Source organism: Polistes fuscatus, unplaced genomic scaffold (assembly GCF_010416935.1).
Source record: "Polistes fuscatus isolate 324 unplaced genomic scaffold, CU_Pfus_HIC Scaffold17, whole genome shotgun sequence".
Classification (NCBI taxonomy): domain Eukaryota; kingdom Metazoa; phylum Arthropoda; class Insecta; order Hymenoptera; family Vespidae; genus Polistes; species Polistes fuscatus.
In genome coordinates, this window is record NW_025113075.1 from 3,935,644 (window position 1) to 3,960,047 (window position 24,404).

At 28.2% G+C, this 24,404-nt stretch overlaps 5 protein-coding genes across 11 annotated transcripts in view; 2 read left to right on the forward strand and 3 right to left on the reverse strand.

The window, feature by feature from the left end:
• The window catches only part of LOC122515069 (fasciclin-1), a 763,302-nt gene that overhangs the window by 582,488 nt on the left and 156,410 nt on the right, over positions 1-24,404 (reverse strand). The window lies entirely within an intron of this gene.
• LOC122515061 lies at positions 658-8,482 on the reverse strand. The gene is made up of 12 exons (XM_043632221.1): positions 8,225-8,482; positions 6,870-7,459; positions 6,537-6,647; positions 6,206-6,456; positions 3,869-6,111; positions 3,623-3,752; positions 3,016-3,510; positions 2,668-2,811; positions 1,836-2,587; positions 1,310-1,714; positions 969-1,189; positions 658-877 (listed from the first exon to the last, which is right to left on the reverse strand). The coding sequence occupies exons 1-12, from the start codon at positions 8,280-8,282 to the stop codon at positions 659-661; spliced, it is 5,619 nt and encodes a 1,872-aa protein (XP_043488156.1). The 5' UTR covers positions 8,283-8,482; the 3' UTR covers position 658.
• LOC122515064 (E3 ubiquitin-protein ligase Su(dx)) lies at positions 8,867-15,595 on the forward strand. The gene is made up of 13 exons (XM_043632232.1): positions 8,867-9,308; positions 10,252-10,385; positions 10,479-11,000; positions 11,099-12,068; positions 12,162-12,393; positions 12,478-12,791; positions 12,877-13,119; positions 13,214-13,373; positions 13,458-13,732; positions 13,807-14,032; positions 14,112-14,208; positions 14,291-14,496; positions 14,596-15,595. Exons 2-12 carry the CDS (start codon positions 10,328-10,330, stop codon positions 14,461-14,463), a joined length of 3,270 nt encoding a protein of 1,089 aa, XP_043488167.1. The 5' UTR covers positions 8,867-9,308; positions 10,252-10,327; the 3' UTR covers positions 14,464-14,496; positions 14,596-15,595.
• LOC122515089 (40S ribosomal protein S19-like) lies at positions 18,989-19,994 on the reverse strand. The gene is made up of 3 exons (XM_043632275.1): positions 19,883-19,994; positions 19,600-19,670; positions 18,989-19,411 (listed from the first exon to the last, which is right to left on the reverse strand). The coding sequence occupies exons 2-3, from the start codon at positions 19,668-19,670 to the stop codon at positions 19,018-19,020; spliced, it is 465 nt and encodes a 154-aa protein (XP_043488210.1). The 5' UTR covers positions 19,883-19,994; the 3' UTR covers positions 18,989-19,017.
• On the forward strand, positions 20,167-23,280 carry LOC122515085 (persulfide dioxygenase ETHE1, mitochondrial). Its single transcript, XM_043632271.1, has 7 exons — positions 20,167-20,294; positions 20,425-20,786; positions 21,556-21,700; positions 21,867-22,052; positions 22,554-22,642; positions 22,745-22,955; positions 23,107-23,280. The coding sequence occupies exons 2-7, from the start codon at positions 20,637-20,639 to the stop codon at positions 23,169-23,171; spliced, it is 846 nt and encodes a 281-aa protein (XP_043488206.1). The 5' UTR covers positions 20,167-20,294; positions 20,425-20,636; the 3' UTR covers positions 23,172-23,280.

The following is a 24,404-nucleotide window of genomic DNA, read 5'->3' on the forward strand; positions in this document are numbered from 1 at the left end:
TGATATGCATAAAAAGAACATAAATTATTAAAAAAAAAAAAAAAAAAGAAAAAAAACCTAAAAGAAGGAAAGTAAAGTAATATTTGAAAATCGTTTAAATCTAAGAATTTCAACTATATAGTTGTATAGTATAGTAGAATTCTTTGGAGTTCTTAGATTTGAACACAACCACTATTTTATAGCACCTAGAAGGCAACATTAAATAACAATTATCTCAGTCTTCCAGTTATCTATATAATCGCGAAACTGTTCCTTTCAATACTTATGTTAGCTATAAACAGGATACCAATTTATCATTATAAAAAATTGTCAAATACTAGTTATTATATTTCTGCAGCATCATCGTTGAGACACGTGTGCTGACGACAAAAATGGAAAGATTTATTCTTTCTTAGCAGAATAATCACATTTCTAAACATCTTTTTTTTCTCTTTCTTTTTTTTTTTTCTCAAAATTAAATAATAAGTTAAGATTTTGCTTGTTTGTTACTAATTGAATTTAAGTTAAATTAATAGAAATCTTCAACATTTTTGTTTATCGAACAATACTTTACAGTAACACTGAAAAGAATTATCTTTGGTGGTTGTTTCTATTAAAGTACTTTAGTATATACACTGGATATACATACATTAGTATATTTAATGTTTGTATTTCTTCTTTACTGAATATTACTATCGATAGTCTTATTACGATTACGTAACAAAGAAGCATCTGACAGAGAATAAGTACCAGGTTCAAATACAGGCGGATACTCCAATCCAGGATAATCAGGAGGTGGAGACGTCGGTGGTGGTATATAAGGTAACTTTGGTGGCGAAAGACATTTTCTTTCCGAAGATGAAATTTCTTTTTGATACGCGTGACCACCAACGTTAGACTGGAAAAAATATAAACATTATTTTTAATTATACGATATTGATTATTAACAAAAATTGATGATACGATTTCTTTTTACATTTTTGACTTACTCTAGATGTGCGTGGCGAGTTAGGTCCTGGTGTATCCGGACTCCAATCGCTCATTGAACTGCAACTGTAACTTAGATTTTGGGAATGACTGTTTGTACTGAAGGAACTTAAAGATTGACTGATTCCACTATCACCAGGACTTTGCGTCTCGCTAATGATAGAAGATTTTTGTTGATTAGAATTTTTATCCCAAAATAGCGCTCTGTGCAATCTAGGTGATCCTATATAAAATTAAAATGATTAAAATATATAATACACAGATATTAACACAGATTAAAATATGTATACACAGATAAATGAATAATATGATTATTTATTATAAAATAATTTGAAAAATTTACCTAGTAAAGTCTTTTGGCCGTCCTTAGGTAAATCCAAAGTACACGGTTTCTGATGACCTTTAGTGCTGAATAAAGTTTTCAATCTATTAGTTTTTTGAACTTGATCTTTTTTATCGAGATGCATCTCAAAAGTCGCTCTCATCCCTTCTTGTTCAAACGACGAAGCTGGTATAGGAGGAGGCTGATATTGTGCTGCATTTTTCAATCGATTTCTATCATAATTAATATTCTTCTTATCAACGCATCTCAAAGAATCAAGCCAACGTTTATCCGAGGGAAAATAATCTCGACAATGATTAGCAAGATTAAAACTTCCTTTACGCGTTACGGTTGCCTCCTTCTTTGCTCGTTGTAACGTATCAGAAGAAACAAAATACGTAAGATCGCCGCTAGATCCTGAATTTTCTATAAATAATAATTAATATAATTATTTAAAATAAATTAAATATAAATATAAATAATAATAATAATAATAATAATAATAATAATAATAATAATAATAATAATAATAATAATATTAATTTACCTTCGTTTTTATGAAGTCTCTTAGATACTAATCGAAGATCATCTATCAAAGTACCTATTTCTTGTGGGATTGCATAATCGTTAGATCTTTTATTTTCTTTATGATTTATGAACTGTATATCACGAGTAGGTAAATGTGCATTACGATCATAACTGATATTTCTATGTCTACTACTATCACTTCGAGTATCAGGCGTACTATGACAGACTGGAACTGTTGGTTGTGGGAATTCGTGTCGTCTCGGTAAAGAATCATTTTGTCTAAATGATTGATGAGACAGATTATCTTGAGTTCTTCTTTTATAATTGTTACTCAGATCTAATTGTCTTTTGTGTTGCATAACATTTTTGCATTTACAAGATTTGTCGTGTAAGCAATCTGTTTTCTTATCATTCGAAGAAATAACATTTGATGATAAATTTTGTTGACGAGTTTTGTAATATTCGTCAGGTGTTTTGGAATTTCTGCACAACGAAGAAGAAATCTCACTATTATTTTTATATTGATTATAAACAATTCCTTCATTAACATATCCATCTGCAGCATACGATTCTTCATTGGTTAGACAAACATCATTAACGTGTCTATTATGAGCATAAATGTGATCATTAGCTATAGGTGTAACTCGAGGAGATATCGATCTCTGCATTGTATTTTGTCTTTGATCTTCTTCTTGTTGAGACAACATAAATTGTTCTAAAGTTATAAATCCTTGCAATTCGTCTGGTTTTTTACTACGACAATTAGTACACCTACGTGTACGATGAAAATATTAAAATACGTATTTAATATATAATTTATATGATACGTTGATATTTAAGATTACATTTACCTATCTGCAGGGCGTCGATAATCATTCATTTCTTGATTACTATAAGACATATCGGTGGCACTTTGAGAAGCACTTAATCCATAAAATGTACTTCCTGCTATTGTCATTTGTAAATCTGGAGAATACGTCATACAATCTTCTTTCCTATAAAAAAAAAAAAAAAGAAAAAGAATTTAAAATATAGATTTTATTCTATTTATTTAAACATATAATTATATATATATATATATATATATATATATAATAATAATAATAATATATAATATATAATATATTATATATTATATATTTTATTTAAAAATTTATAAATTATTAATTTTATTTATATATTTACGTATAAATATTTACTTATTTGTCATATTTGTAGGAAGTACTCTTCTATAACTTCTAAACTGAGCTGTTGGTACAGGAATATTTTGATTTCTCGTACCAAGAAATCTTAAATATTTCCTATCTAAACTCGCACCACCAACTTCGTGATCCTTGTATAATTGATCCTTTCGTACAGTTTTCTTCAAAGATCCAAATGATTTTTCCACGTTAGGTTTACTTTCAGGAGTATGAGTGAGTTTCAACTTATTTTTATATTCATTGTCACTTTCGTCAGTTTCGCTAAAAAGTGCACTGTTTCTATTGTGTACGTCTGTTCCTAACGTTGCTTTATTTACAGCATCGAGCCAAAGAGTTAAACAATCTTCAGTATCAGCAGCAAAATAAAATACTGTTCCTGTGTGATAAACTTTAAAAGCATGCTTCCTCGACTTGACTTCAGTTGCTTGTGATACCGTAAAGCCTGTTAAAGCTATAAGACAGTCAGCTTTTGTACTGCTTTGCATTTTGAACCTATAAATATATATATATAATAAGATAATGATTAAAATAATGGGTAATATACTTTTTTTTTTAATTATAATACATTATTTAAATAATTTAGAATATTTCTTTATATATTCACCTATACAAAGCTGCACGTTTTAGAACAAACCACGCTCTGGCCCAAGCACCTCCAGCACCTCTACTGCGATACGTTAACCATCCTTCCATATCGCCCATACCGAGATCTTTTACGGATATGTTTCTTTTTTCTATTTAAAACAAAAAAGAGATTTAATAGATATACATATTAATAATAAATAAATATAAAATATCTATCCAATTGTGTGTGTGTATGTGTGTATAAAACTTATATCGGACTACCTACTTGCTAATAAGGTATTCCTCTTTCTATTACTTCTCGGACTGTTATTAGAAGACTTACTCAAGCCTCCATGTAAACCGATACTTCTAGCTACCATCATAGCTTTATTAACAACAGCTTTCTCAAAGCTCTTATCTTTTTCTGATAGTTTGCTAATATTCGATCTGGATTCCAATAATTGTTCTTGTTTTGTACAGATTGAACTTTCAGAAAAATCGCTATTCCAAGAGCAGTTATCAGACTTGTAACAATCCGACAATGAATTATTTGAAATAGCAAATTTTTCGGTAAATGGTTCATATTTCTCACAATGCGATCTTTCATCTCTTAATTGTTTATCATAAATTTCAAAGTTATTAAGATCCGTAGAATCAATTGATATTGATCTTTGATTCTCAATAGATGCGTTTAATTTATTATTTAAACTCGAAGACTTTTCCATTCTTTTAGAATAAATACTCAAACAATCGTCACTTTCATTTTGATCTAAATCGTTGCTTCTTTCTATCAAAATATTGCCACTTTTAGAATCCTTTCTCATATGATGTCTTGGCGATATTATAGATTTCCCTGCTGATTTCAAAACATTACCAGATGATTCAGGTACTTCTGGTTTAGGAATATATTTACGAGGTGGAGGCTCAGGTGGTATTAAATGTGATCTTATTTCAAATTTCTTAGTAGATTCAACTTTAGGTAATTCAATATATCTACAAGAATGTATTTTAGGTTCAACAACGATAGGATTCGAATTTTTTATACCATTATTACGTGGATTTGGACTAATTTGTATCTTTGTTGTACGTTGCGTAATATCTTGCATTTCTACATTAAAGTTACAACAATTATTTATTGGTATTTCTTCTTGTACGTCTGTAGAAACTTCTTTTATATATGAACTAGAATATTGTCGTTCTGTTGTTAGTTTCTCCATTGAATTATAGTCACTAGATTGTAAAATCTTACCAAATCTTTTTAGCGCTACGTCGTCTTCATTATTGCTGCCGGATTTTAGTTCAATATAATTAGTATTTAATTCTAATCTTTCTTCTTTCGTATCGTAGTCAATTATATTGTTTTCAGTTATTTTATGATAGTCACTTTTTGTAGTATTGTCTATTTCCTTATGTATGCTATCTACTATTTGTTCTTTATCAGATACTTCGTTATCCGATATAATAGATTCAATATTGCTTTGGTTCTCCCTCAAACAATCTTTACAATCGATATTATCTAGATTTATTTGCGTAGAATCTGTTATATTCTTAAAGCGAATCTTATTTTCAAAATTAGTTATTTTTTGTGAAACATTAACAATCACATTTTCATCATTATCCTCTTCATTACTTATATTTTCTCTATTCTGTTGTTCTTCTTTATTATCATTAGTCATATCAAACGTAACATCCTTTGAATTCATAACATTGGACGAAGAATTAGTCTTTTCAAACGAGTTATCCAAAAGTAATAACTTTCTATCAATCTCAACATTATTCTCTGTAGAATCATACGCAGGCGTGCTATGACTTTTATCTAATCTTCCACGGTCCTTAAAGTTACTCGCATTAAACTCATTACTGTTTAATTTAGTGTTGTTGTTATTATTATTATTAGATCTATCACTAATACAATTGTTACATTCATCTAAAGGCACATTTGTATCACTCATATTATTTACGGTAGTTGAATTAATTACTTTTTGAGAAGAAGAACTATCAACATTTCTTATAGCAACATTTGATACTTCTTTATTAATAGTAGTTACTTTGTTACCTTCTTTCATATCTTGTAATAAACTTTTGCATTCGTCCGTATGAGTTATTTCAGTCTCGCTTGGTTTTTCATTAGATTCATCTTTTTTATCATCTATTTGCGTATCGGGTCTTTTTTTCCTTATCGTTGATTCTATACCTAAACATGTTTGTGGGCGCAAATTTGATGGTACGCTATCTAAACTGTGTGCACAGGATGCTGCCTTATCTCTTAATTGGAATGTAGTGCTATGTTCTTGTTTCAACTCTTTCCAAAATTGTTCTATATCGACTCCGTGTTTAGTAGTTGGACTAGCACCAGTTATTGTAGCTCTTCTTTGAACTAAACTTCTTGGTTTGGTAGAATACAAACGAACAGATACAGGTGGTTCAACTTCGCTATCAGAATCGCTACTATCGGTTGCCATTGTATCAAGTATACTAACAGTATCTGTAATACCTGTTGGTTGTGGGCTAGTATTCTTTGGTGTATGCCTGATTAATAAAAAAATATAGATACATTAAATTAAATATAACTTTTTTTTTTTTACATCAATTTATATAACTTATAAATATCATGCAAACATACCTTGGTAAAGGCATAGTAAAATCAGGTATAGTTAACAATTCTGGCCGTGGAGACGGAAGATTATGTTGCCATCTTGTCGTATACGTAGTTTTTTTATTGCTCGGAAGTCTATACGGCTTAATATAAATTTGTCCGTATACTTTAGTGTGTCTCGGTCTTCTTTTCAATGTTAAAAGTATTTCGTTAGGACTCTCACGGAATAATTCCAATATGCTTTTTCTTTCCCATCCAACGACGGTTTGATAATTAATCTAATAATTGTATTATTTACTATTAATTAAGTAACAATTGATAATTATGAAATAATAATAAGAATTTGATAAAATATTACTTGAACTATCTCATCCCCTTCTTCCATTTTTCCGCATTGATGCGCAGCTGATCCAAATTTAATATCGGCTATTTGATGTATTCCATGAAAGGAAGGTAAGATATAAAATCCCTACAAAATACAAAAATTATATTCAATTATATATATATTATACATATTAAATATAACATTATATTCTTATTCTATTAGTTATAATAATGATGTATAGATAAAAGCAAATTATCTATAAAGGAAGTGACAATCATAAAACACTATAAGAAAATACACAAAGCGTTATCTAAAAAGGATGTTCCAACTAAGCCCCTTTATTTACTTAGAAATAAAATATCTTACCAACTCATCGCCAGGTCTTTTTTTTAATGTAGCCAAATCCAAAGTAACGGGTTGTAAAATCATTGGGTCAGCAACATCTTGAATTACGTAGTCAGCCAATTTTGCTAATTGTTCGCAAGTAGATCTAATTTTTTCTATAGGTTTTTCAGCAAATCTATCTCTTTGAGCGCAAGTTGCCATTTCTAATGCCAATTTCATTAATTTTACTTTCTTATCATTATAATCCAATTGACCACTGAAAGGAGGACGATCAAGCCATCTTACTAGTGGTTTTACAGTCATAACTACTGATGCTACATCCGATAATGTTTGTGTAGTAACAGGTTTGGAATCAGTTTGACGTGATAGTTCATTGTACAAACTATGTGCCTGACAGGACAACCTAAGTGCTAACAATTGCAAATTTTCACGATCCAATTCGTAATGGAAATTTCTTAAATATTCGACAGCTTCTAAAATAATTTCTTGATGACCAAGTTTTAATACGCCAAGATGTTCTAGATCTTCTGGTCTCAAACTTAAAAGTTGTTGTCCGTTGACATAATGATTCATAAAACTATGAACATAAGGGAGCACTGCATTATCCAATCCTAAAATAACAATAATCTATGATTATATATATCTGTAGAATTTTAATTCTAATTAATTCTAAATTAATATATTTAAAGATTTTGTACAAGAATTTTTTTCTATAAGAAAAGATTTTTATAAAGAAAATAATTGATAATCAATATAATATGGAATATTATATTAACATATACCTACATCAATAAAAATAAAAAAAATAATTAAACAATAACTCTATTGTCTATGATATTAAAAATTAAGTTAAAGATATTACAATGAATCGGTGAGACGATATGGCATGTAAAAAATATTAAAATAAAAAAAGAAAAGATTAGAACAGGATGTAAATAACTTCCGTTGACTAATATATATATATATAAAACAATAGCATTTAAGTTCGACGATCTAATGTCAAACGTAATATATCATTATAACAGAGGTCATTCATTATTGGCATCACGAGGAAACATAATTAACAAATTATGCAATTAGAACGTAGGAAGAAGGCGTGGTTTTTTTTTCTCGAATAAACTTTACTAAAGAACAAAGAAACTCGCAGTTTTCTTGCATCGATAAATTGAAAGATGATGATGATAATGATTACGACTAGGGACGGAGAGGGGCAGAGGGAAGGAAGGGTACAAAGAGGGGAAATTTAACAATCGAGAAAAGATTTCCCACGCTCTTTCTCTCTCACGAAAAAGCGGCTATCGCGATTATTTTCGATAGATAAATAAACGATGATAACAATTAATATTCAGTTAAGTTATTAAAACATTTGTTCGCACCTTTTAACCACTCGCACACTTGATCTGTTTTCCATTCGGCTACATTAACATACGCCATGTCCCGACCCGTATATATTAATTCACAAAAACGCGATAGTGCACTCCACAGTCCGAGTTCATCTTCAATTGTGCCAATTCCAAGTCTGCCCCGTCGATAACTAAACGATTAATTACCATAACCTTACATATGCTCGCATATTAATTGGCAATAATCACGCTACGGTGCGCATCTGTCGCATATTTTACAACAAAGAGCAAATAAGTGCATTTATTGGACAATTGCTCGTAATCTAGATGAGTATCATCGTGTATTATTATTCGGAAGAACTATTTTTTCATTTGTTAATGATTCGTTGAAAATCCGCTTGGTCAAAAATGGCGCCATATGTATTCCGCACTCTCATTGGTTGAACGTCAATAATGAAATGCGTAATGTTTAAAAAATATGACAACAATTATAAATAAAATCCATTCAATTTAAGTGGCTCCTAGATGCATTTATATTTTCTCATTAATACGATATTTATAATGAAATAGTTTAAATAAAAAATTATAATTATAGAAAAAATCCGTTGGATCGTGATGGCGCCACGTGTCCATTCCGTCCTCTCATTGGCTCAATACCAATAATGAAATTGTCAGAAGAAAACATAGTAATTATTTCAATAAAATGTTCAAGATATACGTATTTTTAATCTATATTTTACAGTTATCAAATATCGTTGAAAAATTATCGAATAACATTCAATTATTTGTCAAACACGGGGGAAATTATTACAATATAATTTAATGATTACGGACGTTTTTAGAATATACATTTCTTTTTGTCATACACAGTGTGTAAAGTGATATTTTGAATACCACTAGAGAGAGAGGAGTCTCGCATCACGTTATTGGCAAATACTAACTTCAATCAAGTTGTCCTATTAGTTTCGGTAACTATTTGACGGTGACTCAAAAAGAAACATGTTTTAATTGACAGTAGTGATAATTTAAACTGATCTGTGATAGCAGAAATGTCACCTTGAACGTTTAATAAAAGTTGACGGTGGGGTAATTTTGGGAACGCAACTCAGATGCGAAAGTATGTATATGACAAAGATTTTCTATATGTTTGTGACGTATGGAATGATCATGAAAAGATGGTGACCGATTAATAGGAAAGTTTAATGATATCGTCAATTTCTGGAGTGTTAGATGAAATCCTAAATTACATTTTGATTGTTTCTTTATATATTTATTCTTTATCGGGAAAGTTTGACAATGACCATTAAAAAAATGGAAGAGAAAGTATCATGCAATTTAATCAGCTAAAATTTATACATATATACATTTAAAAAAAAAACTATATTATTACATCTCGACGCTTATTGTAATGTTCTTCTAGTTGCATAGATCATTTTATTTATTTTTAAGCTGTCACGGCATGATCTACTATACTTGTACTTAATTTGTGTGTGAGAGAGAGAGAGAGAAAGAACAAGTGTCGTTTAATTATTTATTATTATTATATGCATCATCTTTTTATTTTTATTTCTATTTCTTGTATTTCGCATCATCTGCTCTACATTTTAATTAGCAAATAATTTTTATCAAAGCTTACTCATATTTATCTTATGTTCCTCATTATCACCTTTTATGCTTATGTCGTAAAGATAATATAGCAGTTGAATAAGCAATTATTTTCTTATATAGGTATAATAAATAGTAGACTTTTATATATGTGTATGTGTATATGTATGCATGTATATATCTGTAAATACAAGGTGTCCTAGTTTTTTCCCCAAAATTTTCCACCATATTTTATAACTAACTTGGGCTTTTAAATGCTTTATTAAAAAGTTACGACCAAAGTACAAAATAAAAATAGATTGTTTCTTTTTTGTTTGATACTTCATAGGAATAGAACATCGGTTCAAATTATATAAATTTAATATTATTATTTATATATTATTTATATATATATATATACATAAGCATAAATTCAATTTTAATTTGTATTATCAAAATTGTAATATATATTTTAGGTATCGCTACGTCTAAGATTAAAGAAATTATGAGATTTGTGGGATCATTATATTGAATCGTAATAAAGAACATACGATGTCCCACTGTAAAAAAGGTCCTTTGTCATCTGGATTTTATCAATTAGATATTATAAGTTAGTATACTTATTACATTCATATATAAGTTTTCTACTTTACGAGTCAAATTTTTCTTAAAAACATATGTGATACTTTGCGTGTCATTTTAGTTGAAGGGGCAGTATTAAGAAGCTCATCATTCCTAAAACCTAATCCATATATAGAAATTTCTGTGGATGGTGAAAGACTTCTTACAACGGATGTATCCAAATCGACATATCAACCAAAATGGGAGGAAAGATTTCATGTCTTGGTCAAACCGTATTCTCAAGTACATTTTCGCTTATTCGATCATAGTACGTTCAGAAAGGACACGTTATTAGGAGAGAAAAGAATAAGTCTGTTTCAAATCTTGTCTCATTATAATGGAAAATTGGAAAACTTGGAGTTAACGTTTGATTTGATGAATTCTAATAAACATGATTATTGTTCTAACAAAGTCGGAGAGCTAGTAACTGTCTTTGATGGATTAACAATAGATATCAATGATATTACACCTGTTCATGATCCTCAGTTACCAAAAACTGGAGAATTGGATACACTGTTTGATAACTTGAGAATTGACCTTAATAATTCTAAACCGAGCAATACTAATGAGTCGTTATGCCAGGTTCCATGTACCGTACCAGATGGTAAATCAAATATTTTGTTATTTATCTCTCTCTCTCTCTCTCTCTCTCTCTATAATATAAATCTATTTTTATTTGACTCATATATTTGTTTATTGTAGGTGCTAGCAGTAGCGATACTGTAAGTAATTGCAGCGTGTTGAATGGAGGAGTACGTGGTCGAATGAGATTACATTCCAATGAAACTGCCACACCGTCGTCAGTATATTGTGGTCAGAGCAATGCTCACCACAGTTCTACATATAACACTAATGCCAATCAATCTGGTATAGATAAACACAATTCTGCTCAACATCACAAACCACACGAGAATGATAAACCAGGAAGTAGTAAAATGTGTTCAATTCACTTAGCAAATGGACATGCTATTCCTATGTCAGATAAACCAGCAACTCAAACACCTGAAAAACCAATGAATAGAACAACAGAACGACATACAACATCTTTGATGGACGGGTGCCGACCATCGCGTTCAGAATTGCCGAGCAATCATAACATATCAGAGGGACGTTCAGTTTCTCGTCCAGAACAGTCCTCTTCCGTATCTACTACAAATGAACGTTTAACGAATTTTCGAGCTGATCAATCTGCATCTAGTTCAGCTTCGGATGGGCGTAGTACGGTTTCTCTATCAGAACCGTTATCTCTTTCTAATGTAAATACATGTTCAACTTCTCGAGTAGAACCAACATCACTACCCAATACTGAAACACGATCGGATCATTTATCTGAGGCTCGTGGAGTTAGTCGAACTGAACAAAATAACAGTATTCTTCTTCCGCATTGTATTCCTCGATCAGAACAATCTATGTTAAATACAGTACCAGATGGTCGCACTGTTATTCCACATTCAGAAGAGTTTACAACTAATAATTTGCCGGAATCTCGTTCACTTACTAGAATGGTACAGCCAACAGTTTCATTGGCGGGACAACCTACTATGCCTGTGGCTGGACAATCTATTGTACAACCTGGACCATCAGCAATGCTTTCAGAAGTTGATAATGCATGTCATTCGGAAGAACCTCTTCCACCTGGTTGGGAAATGAGATGTGATGGTTATAGTCGAAGGTATAGTTTTTAATAAATATAATTATTAAATATCTCTTATTGTTTAAATATTAACATTAACTATTTTTTTAACTTTCGTTATATTTGTTATAGATATTATGTTGATCATAACACAAGAAGTACATCATGGGAAAGACCGCAACCATTACCACCAGGATGGGAAGTACGCAGAGATCCAAGAGGTAGAATTTATTATGTGGATCATAATACAAGAAGTACAACATGGCAGAGACCAAACACGGAACGATTGCAGCATTTCCAACAATGGCAAGGTGAAAGGCAATATGTCGTTCAACAAGGCAATCAACGATTTCTTTATCCCCAAGTAAGTTATTATATTTTAAATGATATTCGATAAGCAATATTATTTTATTTCAAACTGATTGTTTAATATATAACATATATCCAGCCTCTTGGGGCAGCAGCCGTTGTGGCAGGACAGCTAGCATCTTCTATGCCTGACGACGATGATATCCTTGGACCATTACCAGCTGGTTGGGAAAGACGTAAACAACCAGAAGGTCGAGTATACTATGTAAATCATAAAAATCGAACAACTCAATGGGAAGATCCTCGTACGCAAGGACAAGAAACAGGAATAGATGAACCACCATTACCGGATGGTTGGGAAATTCGATTAACAGAAGATGGTGTTCGATATTTCGTAGACCATAATACGAGAACTACAACATTCCAAGACCCAAGGCCAGGTGCACCAAAAGGGTAATTATTATTAATTGAAAAAAATAAAATTTAATATTTTTATAGAATTATAATATAAAATTTAATAATTCATTCAATAATCAAGACCAAAGGGAGTTTATCGAGTACCAAGGGCATACGAGAGATCATTCCGTTGGAAATTATCACAATTTCGTTTCTTGTGTCAAACCAATGCATTACCCAATCATATTAAAATCAGTGTTAGTCGACAAACATTATTTGAAGATTCTTATCACCAAATCATGAACGCAGAAGCATTTGCGCTTAGGCGAAGATTATATATCATTTTTAAAGGAGAAGAGGGCTTGGATTATGGTGGTGTATCCAGGTAAATTTCAATAATTATATTCATACACATTATATATAATCAATGTTTAAGATTTTTATAATATTTCTAATTATTTTGTTTTTTGTCTTTTTAGAGAGTGGTTCTTTTTATTGAGTCATGAAGTTTTAAATCCTATGTATTGTTTATTCGAATATGCTAATAAAAGCAATTACAGCTTGCAAATAAATCCTGCATCTTATGTCAATCCTGATCATTTGCAATATTTTAAATTTATTGGCCGATTTATCGCAATGGTTTGTATATATCTCTCTATATGTATACATATTACATTACTTTTATTTGATATTATAAATTAATGAAATATATTTTATTTTTAGGCTCTTTACCATGGACGATTTATTTATAGTGGTTTTACTATGCCATTTTTTAAAAGAATGTTAAATAAAAAATTAGTTATGAAAGATATAGAATCTATCGATCCAGAATTCTACAAATCTCTTATTTGGATAAAAGAAAATAATATCGATGAATGCGCCTTAGAATTGTATTATAGCGTAGACTTTGAAATTCTTGGACAGGTCATTCATCATGAATTAAAAGAGAACGGTGATAAAATTAGAGTTGTTGAAGACAATAAAGAAGAATATATTAGGTATTGAAATAAAAATTAAATTTGAAATATTTGAAAAGAGAAGAATGTCTATCTTATGTTCTTATTGTTGTTAGATTAATGACTGAATGGAGAATGACCAGAGGTATAGAAGAACAAACAAAAGCCTTTTTAGATGGATTTAATTCAGTTGTACCATTAGAATGGTTAAAATATTTTGACGAACGTGAATTGGAGTTAATGTTATGTGGTATGCAGGAAATTGATGTCGAAGATTGGCAACGTAATACCATTTATAGACATTATACGCGTAATAGTAAACAAGTTTTATGGTTCTGGCAGGTAAATTAATATTCTTTTTGTTTGATTCTATGATATAAAATTTGATCAAATGTTTATAACGTTTATCAATTATTTGCAGTTCGTAACAAGAACGGACAGCGAGAAAAGGGCTCGTCTTTTACAATTTGTAACTGGTACTTGCAGAGTTCCTGTCGGAGGATTTGCTGAATTAATGGGTACAATTAATTTATATGTTTGAATATATATATACAAATATATGTATATTTATTATTATAAATATTTGTTATATATTTGTAGGAAGTAACGGGCCTCAACGGTTTTGTATTGAAAAAGTTGGAAAGGATACATGGTTACCAAGATCCCACACATGTTTTAATAGACTCGACTTACCACCATATAAAAGTTATGATCAATTGGTAGAGAAATTAAATTATGCAATTGAGGAAACAGAAGGTTTTGGTCAAGAATAATTATTAAACAGATATAATAAAATCTTTTGATAGGTAAATACACATATTATTAATATTGTTTTAAATATTTTATAAGAATTAAAGTAATTATATCGGAATGAAAATTCTGTATAATAATTTCATTCACAATAGGCATGAATGGATGGCAATAGTCCTTGGCACTACAATTTATGTTTCAACAATAAATACTGAGAGTTTGCTGCCTTTAATGATATATATATATGATATATATATATATATATATACATAAAATAAATTCAGAATTAATCCGACACTTACTATAAATCAATCTGGGATGTAAAATCTGATTTAATATTATATGTCGATGTATATTATATACAGGTTTATGTGGGGAAGTATAACTAAATAATATTGTAAAAATTAGAAATTATTAACTATTTCTGTTAATATATTTATATTGATTCAGGCGTATGCACAATATTGTAGATTATTCCAAAAATAATGATTGTTTTTAATCTACATTGGAAATTATAGATTCCAAATGTTACTATATTACTATCCGAATTGGAAATCTAATTTTTTCCAAAAATGTACGTTTTTATTTTCCTTTTTTTAATTTCGTGGCGTTAAAAAGGAAAATTCAAGTTAATAAGAAAATGTCAATGAAAACAAACCGTCAACAAATTGTGTATAAATATTCTTGAATTATATTTTTATCGTGATTGTCTCTCCTTTAAATATTCACAATCCTAGTTTCTAAGCAATCTGACAAATCTTTTTATTCGACGGCTTTTATCATAATTTATAAAATAGCGTTAAGTAACTAATATATTAATCATTTGTTCAATATTGTCTTATTTCATTGACATTTTCTCTATCGATCATTATGATTACGTAAATATGATAGGATTAAATACATGAATTAATTGTACATATTGGAGCTATATGTAATCATGCAATATACTATAACGGAAGTAATTATCCCTGTGATGTTTAGTTTGTATAGATCACTTAATCCCTTGCCTTATGGTATTGTGTGAGATTTGTAATAATGTTAACAAGTCAAACATAAAAAAACACGAGTCAGATACACCGCCCTGATTACAGGTATAATATTCTTACCATTCTTTCGAGTATATGAATCTAATTAAATAAAAACAAAAATCATCAAGTGCTTTTAAAATTTCTTGAAATGAAAAATATTTCCAAAAATATCATACAATTTAGGACTATTCCATTTCATTCATTTTCTTTCAAAGATTAGCCATTTAAATTGACAAGGGTTCTTATCTGCAGACATAAATTACAATTTTCTTAATACATTATTTATCTTTAGGCAAAAAGTTTTGAAATATTCATTGAATAAATCGTCTAATTTATCTATAAGCTCTTAAAAAATTCTATTTTTTTATTATTTTGTTATTTATTTGATTTATGTATTATATAAAGTTTATTATGTAGAGAGATATATTATTTATTATAAATATAATCAGTTATATTATTATTTATAAACAAATGAATATCCTTTTATGTATCATGTCATTAGCTTCAACAAAATTAAAGCTTGAGAACAATTTTATCGGATTGATAAGAGTAGAATTATCACACAAGTAGGATTATCAAGTAGGACTCGTGTTCCTCACATTTGAGTTGTAAATTATTTTTGTAAGTCTCACATGTTATTATAGCGTAAGGAGTTAATCATAGAGATGCTGCCATGTTTATATGCAAATACAAACATTGCTCACTGTAACAATAATATATATTATGTAAACTATACAGACACGTATACATGCGCATATATATACACACGTACCATTAACATTTTATAAAACAAAGAAAGAAAAACAAGAAGAACATGACACAATTGTAGATACTAATTGTTATCTTGGGATACACATTATAAAAATAGATTGTATATATATTTGCTTTAAAATACTTATACGATATATATATGATACTATATATCGTACTATATACTTATATATGAACATTATGTAAAGAATATCATTTAATGTTGCAATACGTATTATACATAATATAATATCAAGAATTTAGGCTTGTTCAAAAATCATAACACCAAAATTAAGGATTTTGAATGAATTAATCAAGTAAAATTCCTTCATTAGATCATTTTTTTGTGTTCAACACTAATTTTTAACATCGTGTAACCAATAATTATTATTATTCTTATTATTATTGTTATATTAAATGTAATAAACTCTAAATTTGTACAATAATGTTCATTTATAATGTAAAAATTGGATAATCGCGTGTGGTAAAAGAAACATTTTAAATTAATATTTCAAATCAATTTTATTTTATAATTTATTTTAATGACGTATTATCAACTACAACCACATTATAAGTTTTTAATAGATGTAGTGGCACATGTTATAAATAATAATATAATATAAAAAGGGTACCCCTTTTGTTTTTTAGAACAGCCATCATCCTACGTGCTACTAAAGAGATACTATTATTTATTATATTATCAAAATTTTGGATTTGGACCAAAAAATTTATCCCAAGGGAAATAATTTAAAATTTTACTAGGATTATCATAACTATTATCTTGATTTGGTTGAAAGTTTTTCAGTTCACCTTAAAAACAATTTAACGAAAAGTTACATTATTATATATGCATTATATATTACATAATGTTGCTAAAAACATTGTAAATATATGAACACACAATGTTTCGATAACTAATGTTATCGAAAAATACATATTACAACAACTTACTTTCATCTATGTTAATTATCTTTTCATTTGCAGTTTCTACGCCATTTTTGTCTTTCTTAGTTTCAATAACATATTTCTTATCACCGATCTGTTTAGAAAGTATCTCCTTTTGGTTACCATCGCCATCTTTTATTATCTGATGTTCTTCGATAACATCACCCATTATACGTATAGATCTTTTACTAACAAATTTTGAACTTTCAGGAAATTGTTGGATAGAAGGTACAATTTCTCTATTCTCAGACTTGTCCCAAGATTTGAAAAAATTATCAGCAGAGATGATTCTATGAGTAAAGCGAATGAAATAAATAAACTTAATTAAACTTATTAAACTATACTACGAGGAGAGAAAAGGAGTGGATGATATTTTATAAATTTCATACTTTCCATCTAAATCGATATCCACTCTGGATTTTTCTTGTTCTTTTTCACTGGGCAAATCATAACCTGGTTTTAAAACTTGATCACGTAAACTATTAGTACTTTGTCTACTTTCTTGCGGTAATTCTTCTATGCTACCTTGAAATATACAAACAATTTCTTATGAGATCAATAAAATAATAGTTATAATAATTAAATCATTTCATATTGAATAATTCCATATGTACCTGGTGTAATCATTATTTTATTATCACCAAAATTAGAGAAAATACTGCTTATCATGTTATCGAGTTGAGATTCAAAAAAATGCACCATTTGCATTGGATCGTTGATAATATTCTCTCCAACATGCCTACAATAAATAATGAAATCATCTAATATTATTATACACACATTAACATTAAAAATTAATATCTTTATAAATATACCTGAAGTCATCATCATCATTGTCATCTTCATCATTTTGCCAAATAGGATTACGAAAACTGTGCTTCCTTATCGTTGTGATAATTCAATACAAAATAACTTGTTAGTAAATATAATAAATGAAATTATACTAATAACAAATTGAGGTTAAAGTGAAAAGATAGATTTTTGGAATTTTTAATAATATATGCTATATGTTTACATGTAAACTCTATTCTACAAAAAGATAGTATTTTATTCAAGAAAATAAAGGTTACATTAAAAACAGTAACAACTTTGATATGTTAAAAAATCTAAATAAAGTCTATCTCTAGAAAGTTCTTTCTATTGTAGATATGCCGACATAACGTGCCTGATATAAATTATTATCGTTATTATTTATTTGTTTGTTAATATATTTATTTATTAATATAAATAATTTACCATTCATCGCCAAAATCTCCTCTCTCTCCTCCAGTGAAAAAATTTCGAAAGAAATTAAAAACTGGCATTTTTCAAGATTTATATTTTGGCGCCATCTATTCTATTTTCTTATTCGTCATAATTCTCGAAATACAATCGAATTTACTAGAAATTTCGATTAATAATAATTCTATCAAATAATATAAATATATCTTCGAACGATTATATATTAAATTATAAAAGGTTCGGATTTTTTTTATTTACTATTAATTTATATTTTTTTTATTTATTTTCTTACTCCGCCCCCTTCGGGTTTGGAGGACCTATTAATTTATATTATTTTACTCATATGCTCAATGTAATAATTAATGTCGTTTTCATATAACGCATTTATATGAATTGTTGCAATAATAATTCAAGCAACATAATGTAAATAATAATTACAATTATTACTAGATCTGCTACATGTATATGACACATGCATTGATGCAACATAATTATATAAATACCTTTCCTTTTTTATTTAATGTTGTATTTTAAATAATACAGTACAAGTAATTTAAAATTAATTACTCTATAAATGTAGGTGAGAGAAAATAATTATAATAGATAACGTATTTTAAATTTTATTGAAAAAGCTTACAGAACAAGAGTTTCTTGAAGTTTTAATTGATTTTTGCTCTTGGCTTTAATCTGAGCAGCAATGCGATCTAAATCTCTGCGTCCTTGACTTGTAAGCTTGCGTCCACCAAGAGGTGCTTTCTCTATAAGTTTTAATTGTTCTAAACTTTGGAGAGCTTTACGGGCAACACCACCAGCTGATCGACAGAAATGACTGGGATGTGTTCCATTACGTTTACGACCACCAAAGATTTTAGTTACTGCTCCAACACCGATTGGACTGCGAATATAAATATGACGAACTAATGCTGCACCGCGGATGTAGTACCAATCTGGGTCATAAGGAGCAAGTTCCTTGAAACGAGCTGATTTCACAATATCAACCCATTCTGGGACACGCATTTTGCCTGTCCTAAAATTTATATAATATTTATATTAATTATACATAATTACATTTTGTATATATAAGAATACATAAAAAACTTATAGTTGAACTATTGGTGTAAATTAAACATTTCAAAAACTACAATATAACAACAGTAGAGTACTACAGTTATAAATTATAACTTAACCAATTAAAATTTAAATAATATAACTTACTTTTTAAGGAAAGCTGCAAAAGCTTTCACAAATTTGTGTTGGTCAACGTCCTTTAATGTTACCGATGGCATCTAAAATAAATAAATAAATAGATCAAACAAATTGAAATCAATGTACAGTGTGTTGGACATCAATATCACCACATGGGTGAATACTATATGATCACATATTATTTTTCATGATATAAATTTAGCAATACGAGTAACACTAATATAATCTAATATTTATTAATTAACTTTTAACTAATCTTAAAGAAAATATATTTAATAATAATCATTCAAACCTTTTTACATTTACAAAGAACTGCAAACTCTAATAGCCTTTACCTCTGTAGGTATACAAAGCGGAAAGACAAAATCCAAGATGGAATTCCGAGAAATCTACTAAACGGAAATGACCATAAAACTATTCTCTATAGATGAGCTACACAGTTATTTTTTTTTGGATTATGTATTTCAATATATTAATACAAAAAAATATTATTTACAGCTTTTTTATATAATATAAATTTTATTTTATAAATAGAAAACAAATTAATTGTATTTTATTTCTTTTTTATTAATTTATAATCACTACTGGCCATTCTGCTATGTGATTGGTTAACGTGCGTTAGTAAGCAAAGACTTATGACAGTTCAAACATGGTAAAATGATTTTAAAGTTTATTACACATTATATTGTGATCTTCTAGATAAGGTAACTATTTCTTTTTATCATATATCAAAAATAAAATCTACATATATTATTTATAAATGTTTCTTTACTTTTCATACAAAGATCATTATCTTTAATTTATCAATATCTTTAACTTAAGATTATTTTAAAGGTTATGTTATCAAAGTTATCAACGATATAACTAATAAGATGATCTCACATCGTTACCTTTCAAGTGTTATACTGTGTAAAAATATACTTATCATCATTATTTAATAAACGTCTATATATATGTACATACATATACACATATATGTATATGTATTTTGATTAGTATCATTTATCTTCTAATTTAAACTGGTAGTGATATAACTTGTTACAAAGATGAGTGTATTCTTAAGTAAATTGAGTCAGCGAGTGTTAAGATTTGCAGAAAAATATTTTAGAACAGGAAATATGTTGGTAGAAAATTATCATCAGCATGGAACTTTGACCGAACATATTTCTTTCTCTAAGGATTTCTTATTTCAACAGGTATGTGAATATTGCATATCTTTTTAGTCGTTTACCATTTCTTTTATACTATCTGACATATATACAAAATAATACCGCCACTCATTCTGTGAACGTAGTTCATTATATTGTATAAAATATTATCATTATTGTGAATAACATTATCATTACAGATGTAATAGTATTAAAAATATTTAGTGATACTCTTATGTATATTCTAAACAGCGAAAGTATCTAATCTTACTTATGCTTAATTTTTTTATGTACGTTATCAGAATATTATTAATGAATGCATAGAACTAGTTTACGAAAATGATATAATTTTCATTTTTAAATATAGCGGACTGTATAATCTAATTTCAGATAATATTATATTAGTTGATAATTTTAACAATATTATATATAATATTTTAATAAAACTTCTCTATATGTATTAATAAATAAATTTAAAACATATAACTGCAATATACATATGTCATAAATATTTTCTTGAATTTACGTAGTCGCTTTGCAGAAATAAAAGCAAACATATTTTATTATCCAAAAATTAAGATCTCGCTCTCCTTATTCAAATTAATATTAAATCCTTGCTTAAAAAGATAATCTTCATGTTAAGTGTTTATGTTAGATAGATCAAAAGCTTATTTTTGGGTACGTAAAATCTGATTAATTTCAGTTATTAATATAATATATAATTTCACACGACAACAAAATAAATTACTTTATATAATTTAAAATTTGTACGTAAGTGTACACTTCTTATACTTATTTATATTAAAAAACATTTTAGTTATTCGATCCAGTATCCAGTACATACACATATTTACTTGCTGATATTAACAATAAAGAAGCTATTTTAATTGATCCAGTCATTGAATGGGCTGATCGAGATAAAAAAATCATTGAAGAACTTGGTTTAAATTTAAAATATGCTGGTAAGTCGTTATCTTTCCTTTTTTATTTTTTGAAAAATGAAAAAAAAAACAAAATACATTTTCTCTACTTTAAATTTAATAACAAAAAAATTTCATATTAAATAAAAATGTATAAAAATGAAATCGTTAAATTGTTCCCTTTAATTAACGATTATTTCTTTTACAGTGAACACACACATGCACGCAGACCACATTACAGGAACGGGCCGATTGAAATCATTATTACCAGGTTGTCGATCGATGATCTCCCGCAATAGTGGTGCGAAGGCCGACATTCTCTTGGAGCCACGAGACCACATCAAATTTGGCAGACATTATCTGGTGGTGATACCCACACCTGGTCATACGGAAGGTGGATAACATATAACTATTTTGAAGCATATTTCACTAATCATTCTTATTAATTTACATGCTCCTATATACAATTGTATTTAATAGTTACACTTATATTATATTATATTATATATATACGTTTAACTATTAAATATATATAATTAATATATTCATATATATGTATATATAATATTTTTAAAAATTCTTTTATTATAACTTATATTTATATTACGTTATTTTTTTTATTACTTTTTCGTTTAACACATATTACAAAATTTATATTATAATCTGTTCAATAAGTCTTTAAAAAATAATATTTTATGTGAGACAATTTTATACAACATAATACATAACTACTTATGTAAACGTACAATATAGTAATATCGAATAATCAATATATGATCTAATATAAAAACCATCCTTATATATATATATATATAAGTATACATACGTGTGAAAAATTGAACGGTCGCATAAAATAAATTTTATATTAAACTTTTACATTGAAACATTTATGTAGGATGCGTGACGTATGTGTGTGACGAACAGGGAATCGCTTTCACGGGTGATGCTTTGTTAATACGTGGATGTGGAAGGACAGACTTTCAGGTTTGTATAAAAAATAAAAAATAAAAAAAATATTCTATTTTTCTGTCTGTTAATCAATATGATACATTTTGTATAATATCAAGATTTTTTTTATTCTGTTAGGGTGGCTCACCAGAGACATTATACAAGTCTGTACACGACAATATATTTACTTTACCATTATACTATAGACTATATCCTGCGCACGATTACAACGGTAGAACTGTGACTACTGTTGCAGAAGAAAAATTGTTGAATCCTAGATTATCTAAATCATTGGAGGAATTTGTACATATTATGAATAATCTCAATCTACCTTATCCAAAAATGATTGGTAAAGTTATTAATAATATAATATATTTAAATATATATATATATATATATATATATATATATTTAATTTATTTTTCTTTTTTTTTTTTGTTGATATATTTCTATATTATTATTTATATAAATTTAAATTGCTAATGTAAATAATTTTTCAGACAAGGCAGTACCAGCGAACAAAGTTTGCGGAGTCTTTGAAGTTAATAAGGAGAAGGATAAATAATGAGAAACTTTCATCAACCCTTTCCTCGTTAAATATAAGATAAGATAGTCTTCTTTTTTATTATTATTATTATTATTATTATTATTATTTCTATTTCTTCTTTTTTTAGAGGAGGCGGAGAGAAGAATTAGTATTATTTTAATATTTATACAAATTTTAATCACACACAGGTGATAGGGATGATATTTTTTTTACAAAATTTACAGTTTTCAAGATAGTTGAAAACTTTTTTTCAAGTAATAATATACGCTTACTATTTTGAGCAATTATAATACGAATATTTAATAACAACAAAACTACATGCATAATACATATTTGCATATATCAGAGAAGATCGTAGATGTGCAATAACAAGCATAATATTATTTTTTTATATATTTTAATTTAAATATTTATACATAGCATATAATAATAATAACAATAAAATTATTATTTAAATGCCCTAATTTTGTTGAAGAACAAATAGAAAAACTTGTTCAATTTCTTATGAATAATTAGAATAATTTAATCGAATATTGTTACAAATAAATATCTACATGAGATTTTTTACGTGCACAACGTAAAACTAATTAGAGAAGAATATTAAAAAAGAAAAAAAAGGAGCGTACGAGTTATCATATAAAAACAACAAAAAAAAAACATTATATATACGTATAATACATGAAAATCCAAACGTTTAATTGGCATTTCCTAATTTGGGCCCCCTTCCAACAAAAACTATATATTTAGTTAAATCCAAGCTTGTTTACTCTTCTTTCGTTTAATGTACCTGAAAGGATTGTCTGTAATTTCCCATGGGTCCTTGTGTTTTATCCCGTGTAATCGCGGTATCAGCTTTGAACATGAATTCTTTTTAACATTTAGTCATTCCGCATTTGACTTTATAAATCTAATAAGAGATCATTTGCATAAGTACTAATTGAAGCTATTGCAAAAAAGAAAAAAAGAAAACGAGAAACAAACAAGAAGCAAAAAGAAAAAAAAAAATGCAATGACGACGTGTTCCACTTCGATTCGTTCATTATTAAAATTCATTAAAGTGTCAAATTAAGATATGCATCGTTCGATATTATTATTCCAAGAACTATGTTTTACGTGTTATCTACGAATCATTTTCCTATTGTGAAACCCTGTTTTGCGCAATTCTTCCTGTATCTTTCCGAAATTGCATACATTGGATAGGAAGAGGGAAGAATAAGAAGGGAGAGAGACAAAGAAACAGAAGAATGGGGT